The sequence below is a fragment of the Eschscholzia californica genome, unplaced genomic scaffold (genome assembly GCF_041429995.1).
Source record: "Eschscholzia californica isolate CP2 unplaced genomic scaffold, dmEscCali1.0.p SCAF_6, whole genome shotgun sequence".
NCBI classification, from domain to species: domain Eukaryota; kingdom Viridiplantae; phylum Streptophyta; class Magnoliopsida; order Ranunculales; family Papaveraceae; genus Eschscholzia; species Eschscholzia californica.
Window position 1 is genome coordinate 15,560,672 of NW_028238483.1, and position 10,467 is coordinate 15,571,138.

The 10,467-nt window shown below is 36.6% G+C and overlaps 1 protein-coding gene across 2 annotated transcripts; it reads right to left on the bottom strand.

Annotated features, from left to right (window-relative positions):
- Positions 1-383: 383 nt before the first annotated feature.
- LOC147531964 (protein LURP-one-related 6-like) lies at positions 384-2,521 on the bottom strand. 2 transcript variants are annotated; one of them, XM_086646198.1, is made up of 3 exons: positions 1,815-2,521; positions 1,164-1,421; positions 384-896 (listed from the first exon to the last, which is right to left on the bottom strand). In XM_086646198.1, exons 1-3 carry the CDS (start codon positions 2,052-2,054, stop codon positions 759-761), a joined length of 636 nt encoding a protein of 211 aa, XP_086502324.1. In that variant the 5' UTR covers positions 2,055-2,521; the 3' UTR covers positions 384-758. The 2 variants fall into 2 exon arrangements, with proteins under 2 accessions (XP_086502324.1, XP_086502325.1); XM_086646199.1 differs by having other exon boundaries at positions 815-916; positions 1,815-2,113.
- Between the last annotated feature and the right edge of the window lie 7,946 nt (positions 2,522-10,467).

Sequence of the window (10,467 nt, forward strand, 5' to 3'; positions counted from 1 at the left end):
TGAGTTTCTTTCTCGTTGTATCTTAAGTTGCTATGGAATTCGATGCATGAGAACTTTTAAACTATAATTTCATTCTGTAATCATTCGTCTAATACAAGATGTTTTTTTTCCAGTGAAAGTGAAGGCTCATTTCAATATGCATGGTATACCGTAAGAAGTTGAAGAGTTAAATTATGTACTCTCACATTTTTGTAGCACAGGAACAGAAGACATCCCTTCAAGAGATTAACAATTTGATACTTTTGATTTATTATACTACCCTATTGAACTTTAAATTTAGTTTGGTTGACATACAGGCACCACAGGTTAATCTCAAAAGCCGATCGAGGTATAACATACAAGGGTTCCACGTTCGAATATATAAGCATAGAAGAAGACCAGAAAAGCGAAAGGTAATTGACCAAGCCAAAAAACAAATACTTTCATTATACATAAAAAGAGAGGGTAAAGAAGAGAAGTTACAAGAAAGGGGGGAAAGAAAAAAGACGCATCTTTAGACAGTTGGAGGATCAACTAGGCGAACAGATAACTCCCTTCCTGACACCCCGAAGTTCATTACAGGGGAGTTCCTGGCAATGGACAGCAAGTATCCTCGTATGTTGAAGAGAACCATACGATGCCAGAGGCATAGTGGAAAGAGCACAAGGGGCGAGCCCGCTAGCTGAAGCATGCTCTTTGGGATATGTAATTTGGTACTTCGAAAGAAAGAAATCCACATCTAAGTTGTAATCGACCCACACTCGCTATCAGCTAGAGAGTCAACATGTAGTAGATTCGCCATTTGTATTGTCTAACACGGCAACTATGGCAACAACAAAAGCTTGATCAACCCCTGCTTGCACCACCACATTATACACATCCCTAACACTTTCTCTCTCCGTCTTCAACACTCCAACCTGCATAAACAATCAAGTCCCTTACGTTAATATAATAATCTCTTGCACTCTCTTTAGATAAAGCAAAAAAATGTTGTTTGGCTCGAAAACGGAGGTCGACCTCAGCCCAAAAGCTGATATGACCGGCTCCCATTGGTTCCGGCATGTAGAGAGAAAAACGCCGGGACCCAAAGCTGGACATATTAGCTTTCTGGCAGAAGTAGGCTCCCATATTCCGGCGAAACAACAGTTCTCATAGATGTAGATAGGGTGGGTTTATTAAGTTACCTGTGCTACAATGTTTCCTTCGGAGTCTATAATACTACAAGCTCTATTATGGAAAGACCCATGGATTTGAAAATCCCAGTTTAAGGTGTCACTCCTCCTTGGTTCAACCTTAATTGTAGTTAGCATATTAATAAGGCATAATGAGGATGCTGAATTAGTAGGTTCTTTGAGACTGAATACCAACTTATCAGCCCCTTCATAATCTCTCATGTACCCTCTCCATTTCTTGTACATGCTTAGGGCTTCAACAATACCTCCCTGCACAAAAAGAAAAATCAATGAGAAATTTTTAGCAAACGAAGGGCGGTACTTTCTAATATAAGCTATTGTAGTGAAGATTCACTCTCGTTGATTATTATAAATCCAAATATATTTTTTATTGGGACCTTTTAGTAGGCAATTTCGGCTATTAGAGCTACAACCTTTGTTACCCTTTTGTACTGTGGTTCCGAAAAATACATGTCATCCAAGCATGAACCTACTTGTAGGCATCTTCGAACTTGAATTATACATGAGCTGGATACTAGGTCTTAACATTTTTTTTTGTATACGTAAAAAAAAGTCGTCAGTATTATGTATTTATTACGATATATAGTGTAAATAAATTAAGGATTACGCATACTGGACAAAAAGTAAAAAATATTTGTCTACCTTTCGGCGAATGAGCAATAGACAATCTCCATCACCATCTCTTACCATCAATTCATTTTTGTTACCAAGAGTTCCACAACCTTCAACCTTGAAAAGAACCTTTTGGCTACTATTTGTAACAACAAAACCTCCTCCATTCACTAAACGGGGCCTCCTCCGAAATGTTAGAATTGTTTGAGTTTGTGAACAATAAAGTTTATTAACAATGGGTTCAACAATCACCTTGTTACTCCCACCCATGTTAACCTCTTTCTCTAGATCACTTGGTGTCTAATGTTTGAAGATAAAATCAACTAAATTAGAACCCTAAATATAGAGATATATAATTTGTGTGCTAGAGATAGACAGATAAAGAGAGAGGTAGTAGTTAGAAGTTCTTGTTAAATTTCAAAAGTTTGGCAGGTCTAGGAGGATAGCTAAAGGTGAACCTTGACCCCCTTTATATTTTCCTCTTTTTCCTTTTTAGTATAATTTTCATGAAAGATTTCTTTGAGTAAGGTATATGGAACCCACCTTTCATGGAAGATTTCTTTGTCAATTTTCATGAAAGATTTCAAAAGTTACCACAATTTTCTTATGTTTTCCACTTTACGAATCATGTCGTCCCTTTATGTGAATATTAGACATACCTCCCAAGATTAAGATAAACTAAGTTCAACAAAAAAAAGATTAAGATAAACTAGAAGAATTTTCCATTTAATAGAACAAAGAGTTTTCTTCCAATTGATAATATTAGAGTTAATTCCCATATGGCCCCCTACTTTGTGACCAGCTTCCTTTATGGCCCCCAAATTTCTGTAAATTCAAATATGGCCTCCTATTTTCAAGGAAATGTCATAACTACCCTTCCCATTAATATATTTTCAAAATAAAATCAAAAACAAAAACATAAATTCCACCTCACTTCCCTCTCCACTACTCATCTCTCTCCACGTCACCTCTCTCTCCAACTCATCACTCTCTCTCTCCAACTCACCACTCTCTTCTTCGATGAAGGTCGCCGGCCGAAAAATTTTCCGGCCAGCGACCTTCAAACTTAAAAAGAAAAAGAAAAAAAATAGTGTTTCACTTGACAATAAAGTGTTTGATACCACTCAGTGGCGAGGCCTGGAAACTTTTGTTGTGAGGGCACGTTTTAGCGACAATAGTCGATGAATAAAAAATCTATACGTCAAAATGAAATATACTAAGAGGTTGGGGTTAAAAGTGAAAGGAAAGTTATATATGCACAACAAAATATCCACTCATTTATAACAAATAAATCATGATATTTTAATCTTTCACATTACTTGCATACAAAATATTAAAAGAGATATCGTGACCCAAAGATATCATCTGTTGGCGACAAAGAGATATAGAAAGACGTAGAGTGAGAAAAACAGTAACTCTCGATTTTTTGTTGTCTGCGCCAAATTGACTCTCTACTAACGGGTCTTCTCTGTCTCTTTCTCTTTCTCCGGCTCTTAATATAGCAATCATTAATCTTAATTTTGTTGGGAAAAATAACCTAATTAACTTGTTCAGGAATATGAAGATAAACGATGCGAAAGTAAAAGTAGAGACACCAAGATTATTTAACGTGGCAAAAAACCCCTCCAAACTAGAAGGTAAAAAACCACGGGACCTAGTCCAGAAATCTTCCACTATAATTAAATAATGGGTTACACAACTCTTCACCAAACCTATGGTGGATAAACTGAACAAAGAAACAAAGAAATAAAATCTCTTACTCCTTAGGATTTGAACAAATCCTAGATTCCTAAAGGTTGAAGAAGATAACCACAAACTAAATTGCTTCACAAGATTAATAATCTTCTTTTCTTCAGACCAATATTCTGCTCTTTCAATCTCTCTTGAAAGAACTACTTCAGAAATCTCTCTTTCTCTGACTTCTCTTTGTTCTGGAAGTTGTTTTTTATAATCTCTTCCCTTTCATTCCCTTTTATAATGATAAATAGGGAGGTTTACCAAAAGAAATAGGAATTCCTTTTTAGGCTTGAAAAAATAGAAACTTCTATTTTTTCCTCAAACAAGGAATAAGGGAAATCCTATTCCAACTAGGAGTCCTTTTATTATAAGGAGGGACCCCAACAAACTCCCCCTCCCGACTTATGAAGAGGGACCTACCATCCCCAAACCTGCAACACTGCTACATAGCTCATGTTTGCCTTTGGGTAATGGTTTTGTCATCATATTTGAACCATTGTCGTCAGTATGGATTTTCTCGATCTTCAACACCTTTTCTTCAAGAACATCTTGGATCCATTGGTATCTCACATTTATATGCTTGGACTTTGAATGGAAACTAGAATTCTTACTGAGGTGGATGGCACTTTGACTGTCGCAATGAATAACATAATTATCTTGTTTCATACCAAGTTCTTCTAACAGTCTCTTCATCCATAACATCTCCTTGCAACATTCTGTAATGGCAATATATTCTGCCTCTGTAGTAGATAAAGCTACACACTTTTGTAATTTAGATTGCCATGACACTGCTCCCCCTGAAAGTGTAAATAAGTAGCCTGATGTGGACCTTTTAGAGTCTACATCTCCTGCCATGTCTGCATCTGTGTAACCGACTAATACTGGCTTATCATTACCAAAACATATACGAGCTTTAGACGTACCTCTAAGATACTTCAGAATCCACTTCACTGCTAACCAATGCTCTTTGCCTGGATTAGCAAGAAATCTGCTTACTACTCCAACTGCAAATGCAATGTCCGGTCTTGTACACACCATTGCATACATCAAGCTTCCTACAGCTGAAGCATAAGGAATTTTCTCCATTTCTTCTTTCTCACTTCTAGTTGATGGACACTGATCACGAGTCAACTTGAAGTGACTGGCTAATGGACAACTCACTGGTTTTGTCTTGTCCATATTGAACCTTTCTAGAACCTTCTCAATGTATTTTTCTTGTGATAGCCAAAGTTTTCCAGCTTTCCTATCACGAGAGATATGCATGCCAAGAATTTGTTTTGCTGGACCCAAGTCTTTCATATCGAAATACTTGTTTAGTTCCTTCTTTAACCTGCTAATTTTATTAGCATCCTGGCCAACAATCAACATATCATCAACATAAAGTAGAAGTATAATCAAATCTCCATCAGGAAATTTATGAACGAAAACACAATGATCTGAAGCCGTCCTGTGATACCCTTGATCCTTCATGAATGATTCAAACTTTTTGTACCACTGTCTTGGTGCTTGTTTCAGCCCATATAAACTCTTCTCTAACTTACAAACCAAGTGTTCCTTACCTTTAACTTCAAACCCTGTTGGTTGTTCCATATACACATCTTCCTCCAAGTCACCATGAAGGAAAGCGGTCTTGACATCTAGTTGTTCAATTTCTAGGTTCATACTTGCAGCCAATCCCAATACTAACCGTATAGAGGACATCTTCACCACTGGAGAGAAAATCTCATCAAAATCAATACCCTTCTTCTGCCCAAATCCTTTCACCACTAGGCGTGCCTTATACCGTGGTTGTGAATTTCTTTCTTCGGTCTTGATTTTGAAAACCCACTTATTTTTAAGAATTTTCTTATTCTTAGGTTTTTCAACCAACTTAAAAGTGTTGTTCTTATGCAATGATTCAATCTCATCTTGCATAGCTTTCAACCACTCCTTCTTGTGTTCATCATCTATGGCTTCTTCATAACACTGTGGTTCTCCACTATCTGTAACCATCACATACTCGTGTGGAGGATACTTGGTAGATGGTGCTCTATCTCTAGTCGATCTTCTCAATTCAGCTGGTGGTTCATGTTGAACTTCCATTCCTTGCTCAACATCATCACCCATAGGAACATCTTCATGAGCTTCATCTTCATGATTTTGTTCTTCACCTGCATTATCATGCATAACCTTAGAAGAGATATGTGGATCTAGATCAATGAGATCATTACTATGATTCTCATGCTTCTCAACTTTCCCAAAGTCCTCAATAGTTTGATTTTCAAGAAAGACCACATCTCTACTTCTAATAATCTTCTTATCGACTGGATCCTATAACCTGTATCCGAACTTCTCATCTGCATACCCTAAAAAAATGCATTGCTTGGCTTTATCATCAAGCTTTGCTCTTTGATCTTTAGGTATATGCACAAAAGCCCTGCAACCAAACACCCTTAAGTGTTCATAACTGACTTCTTTCCCAGCCCACACTCTCTCAGCTACATCTCCATCTAATGGTGCTGAAGGTGATAAATTGATCAGATAACATGCAGTACGCATTGCCTCACCCCAGAAGCTTTTAGGCAGCTTTGCTTCTGAGAGCATACATCTGATCCTCTCCACAATAGTGCGGTTCATGCGTTCTGCTACACCATTTTGTTGTGGAGTTTTGGGAACTGTCTGTTCATGTCGAATACCATGAGTTTTGCAATACTCTTCAAACGACCCGATGTATTCTCCTCCATTGTCAGTGCGAATGCACTTCAATGGTTTTCCTGTCTCCCGTTCTACCATGTTGTGGAAATTCTTGAAAACTGCAAGTACCTGATCTTTGGTCTTTATGGCATATGCCCAAACTTTCCTGGAAGCATCATCTATAAAAGTAACAAAATACAAAGCACCACCAAGTGTTTTGACCTTTAAAGGCCCACAAACGTCAGAATAAACGAGCTCCAAAACACTGGATTTTCTTTCAGATGCATTCCTTTGAAAGGATACTCTATGTTGCTTTCCTACTAAACAATGAGAGCAAGTGTTTAAATTTATACCTTTTACGTTCGGTAAGTCATGTCGTTTAGCAAGGATTTGAAGTCCTTTCTCGCTCATGTGCCCGAGTCTTCTATGCCAAAGATCAGTGGAAGAATCTTTTTCAACTGCATTCAATTCTCCTTTACACAGTTTTACTTGAGTCCTGTATAAAGTACAACACTTCTTCCCTCTTGCTATCACCATTGACCCTTTTGTGAGCTTCCACTTTCCATCACCAAAGTGTCTGTGGTACCCTTCATCATCTAATACTCCGGTAGAGATTAGGTTATATCGAAGATCTGGTATATGCCTCACATTCTTAAGAATCAGTGTACTCCCTGTGCTCGTCTCAATTTTCACTTCTCCAATTCCTACGATTTTTGAGAAACCTAAGTTTCCCATCCTGACTTTGCCAAGGTCACCAGTTTTGTAAGAGTTAAAGAAATCCTTACATGGAATAGCATGATACGAAGCACCTGAGTCAACCAACCATGTTGTTTCTGGTTCTGACTCAGCCATACTTAAGCAAGTGTCTCCACAACCTGAGAGTAAGATAATGTCATCACCTGAGGCAACTGCCGCAACATTATCTTGTTTTTCATCATCCTTTTTATTTTCCTTCTTTGGTTTCCTGCAATCACTCTTGTAATGACCCATTTTTCCACAACCAAAACATCTAACTTCTTTCTTTGGTTTTGATCTCCCCCTTGACTTATCACGGTTATGAGGTTTTCTACTTTTACCTCTCCCCCGTCTTTCTGTAACAAGTGCCTCTGAATGAGACTCGTCTGACGATGATTTCCTTCTTGTTTCTTCATTCAACAAACTACCTGTTACGTGATTCATACACATTATGCCATCAGGAGCAGAATTGCTAAGAGACACCACTAATGTCTCCCAACTATCTGGTAAAGAATTTAGAAGAAGTAAGTCCTGCAACTCATCATCCAAAGCTAACTTCATTGCAGAAAGCTGGTTTACTAGACTTTTCATCTCATTCAAGTGTTGAGCAATTGAGGTTCCTTCTTTATATTGTAATTTTCCTAGCTTTCTGAACAAGTAAGCCTTTTTGGCAGCTGTCTTCTGATCATACAATTCTTCTAATTTCCTCCATAGACTATAAGCGGAAGTCTCCGTCGATACATGATGAAAAACACTGGGTTCTACCCATTGTCGAATAAATCCAACAACCTTACGATCTAATACCTTCCAGTCTTCTTCATCTATCTTCATCGGTTTTGTACCGTGATTTTCAATGGGTGCAGCTAGGTCTTTGCAGTATAACAAATCTTCCATTTTTGCTTTCCACATCAAGTAGTTTTCTCCATCTAAACTAATCATTCGATTAGTATTCACTTCCATATTTCTGAACAATAAATCCAACCTTAGCTCTGGTACCACTTGTTGGGAAAATAACCTAATTAACTTGTTCAGGAATATGAAGATAAACGATGCGAAAGTAAAAGTAGAGACACCAAGATTATTTAACGTGGCAAAAAACCCCTCCAAATTAGAAGGTAAAAAACCACGGGACCTAGTCCAGAAATCTTCCACTATAATTAAATAATGGGTTACACAACTCTTCACCAAACCTATGGTGGATAAACTGAACAAAGAAACAAAGAAATAAAATCTCTTACTCCTTAGGATTTGAACAAATCCTAGATTCCTAAAGGTTGAAGAAGATAACCACAAACTAAATTGCTTCACAAGATTAATAATCTTCTTTTCTTCAAACCAATATTCTGCTCTTTCAATCTCTCTTGAAAGAACTACTTCAGAAATCTCTCTTTCTCTGACTTCTCTTTGTTCTGGAAGTTGTTTTTTATAATCTCTTCCCTTTCATTCCCTTTTATAATGATAAATAGGGAGGTTTACCAAAAGAAATAGGAATTCCTTTTTAGGCTTGAAAAAATAGAAACTTCTATTTTTTCCCCAAACAAGGAATAAGGGAAATCCTATTCCAACTAGGAGTCCTTTTATTATAAGGAGGGACCCCAACAAATTTGGCAATTCTCCCTCCCTCCATCCCTCAAGATATTACTTTTATTTTATTCTCTTTTGATTATTTTGCCAGTAAAGAGTGTCTTCACATCAGTTTGTCTTCTACTATTGTCTTTTGTTTCGGTAATAAAAACTTGGTCCTACAAATTAGTCTTTGACCACACAAAAGTTGAGGCTGCTTTGGATTTGTAAAACGGGTAGCAGATATGTAAGTGAGATAAAAAGTTGATTATGGAGAAGTAATAAGTGAGGTAGTGGTTAGTAGTAGTTAGTACTGCTGGTACTGTAAGTGTTATTTGAGCATAGATTTTGGGAGTTATGTGGTCGGTGAGAGGAGTTCACATTGGGCTTTTGGGGGCATGTGCCTGAAGACCCCAATGTCGCCTCACAATAGGGGTTTACACCATTTGAAACAAACATATTTTAATGGTTTTAAAATTCTAGAAACTGTTTTTCAATCAAATAGTCTACTTTTAATTCTTGCTCTGAATTAGTTTCTATGAGACCGAAAAAATAGTATTCTAATATATTTGAATACTTGAAATCTATAAAGAAAAGAATGTAATTTGACGATAGTACGGGAGTATTTCATTTTGACATTATAACAGTAACAATGTCATTTGATAACATAAGAAAAATATCATTTTGGCATCATAAGCTAAACATGTCATTTTTAGCAACATAAGGATAAACTAAAAGATCTTAATTCAACCCAGTTGTCAAATTCTTAAACATGTGATTATTATTTTCGTGGAAATTAGTCAAACAAATAACATGATAATATAATTCTACGAATAACAAATTACAATCAAATGAAAGAACTTTTGTAATTTCTAAGGACTATGTTCCATGGAAGATTTTCTATAGGAATTCTTTTATTTTTACGGAATTGATTTTCTGATATGTAACCCAACCTAAGTTAACGTGGGCTTCTCTCATAAAAGGGCATTACAACTTGATTGCACTCACTAAATTTTTTTTTTTGTTAAACTAGATTGCATTAATTAAAGCAAAAAGTTATTACAATATCTATTAGCTAAAATACATGGAACGTTCCTCCACACTTTATTCCTTTCATTTTTCCTTGCCCATCTAGCCAGTAAGTCTGCATTAGAGTTCAACTCTCTTCTGATATGATTGAATTTGATCATTTGGAATTCCTTCTTATATTCCTTGATTTTCTTTATGTGGGTGAGAGATTGCCATTGAACTGCATGCTTGCTGTTGTTCGGATGTTGGATTAGGTTCATGTTGTCGCTTTCTATTATGATGGAAGTTTGATTTGATTCTTTTGCCCATTCGATGCCAAGTAAGATTGCCATAGCTTCACCTTCTTCACTATTTCTTGCTCTGTAAGATTTAACCTGTGCTCCGATGAATTTAGATTTATCATTGTGAGCGATAATGCTAATTCCCATATTGGATATTATGTTAGTAAAAGTTGCATCAACATTAATCTTAATAGAGTTATGTTGAGGCGGTTTCCATTTATCATCATTTGAAGAAATATGTTTACTATTAAGATTCTTACCCAGTTTTTTCCCGGATTTCAGATAGTTTACAATCATTTTGATTATCTTATACAGATCATTTATTTCATATTGGAAACAGTGATCACATCTAACTTTCCATAACACCCATAGAACTGTAGTGAAGTGAATATTCTCATTAGTGTAGCAGAGATGTTCATTAGCTTCCCACGAGAAGATCCAGTCCGAGATGGATAAGATATTCTCTGAGATTATATTAAAGTAGAACCAGATGTTTTTAGCTAGGGAACAATGTAATAGAGCATGCTCAATAGATTCCGTGATGTTGCAGGTAGGGCAATTAGTATTGTTATCACGCCGATTCTTTCTTTCACCGGTAAAGCCTTGTTGCATATCTTCCATATAAAATTCTTGATTCTAGGGATCGTCGGAGGATTCCAGATGAA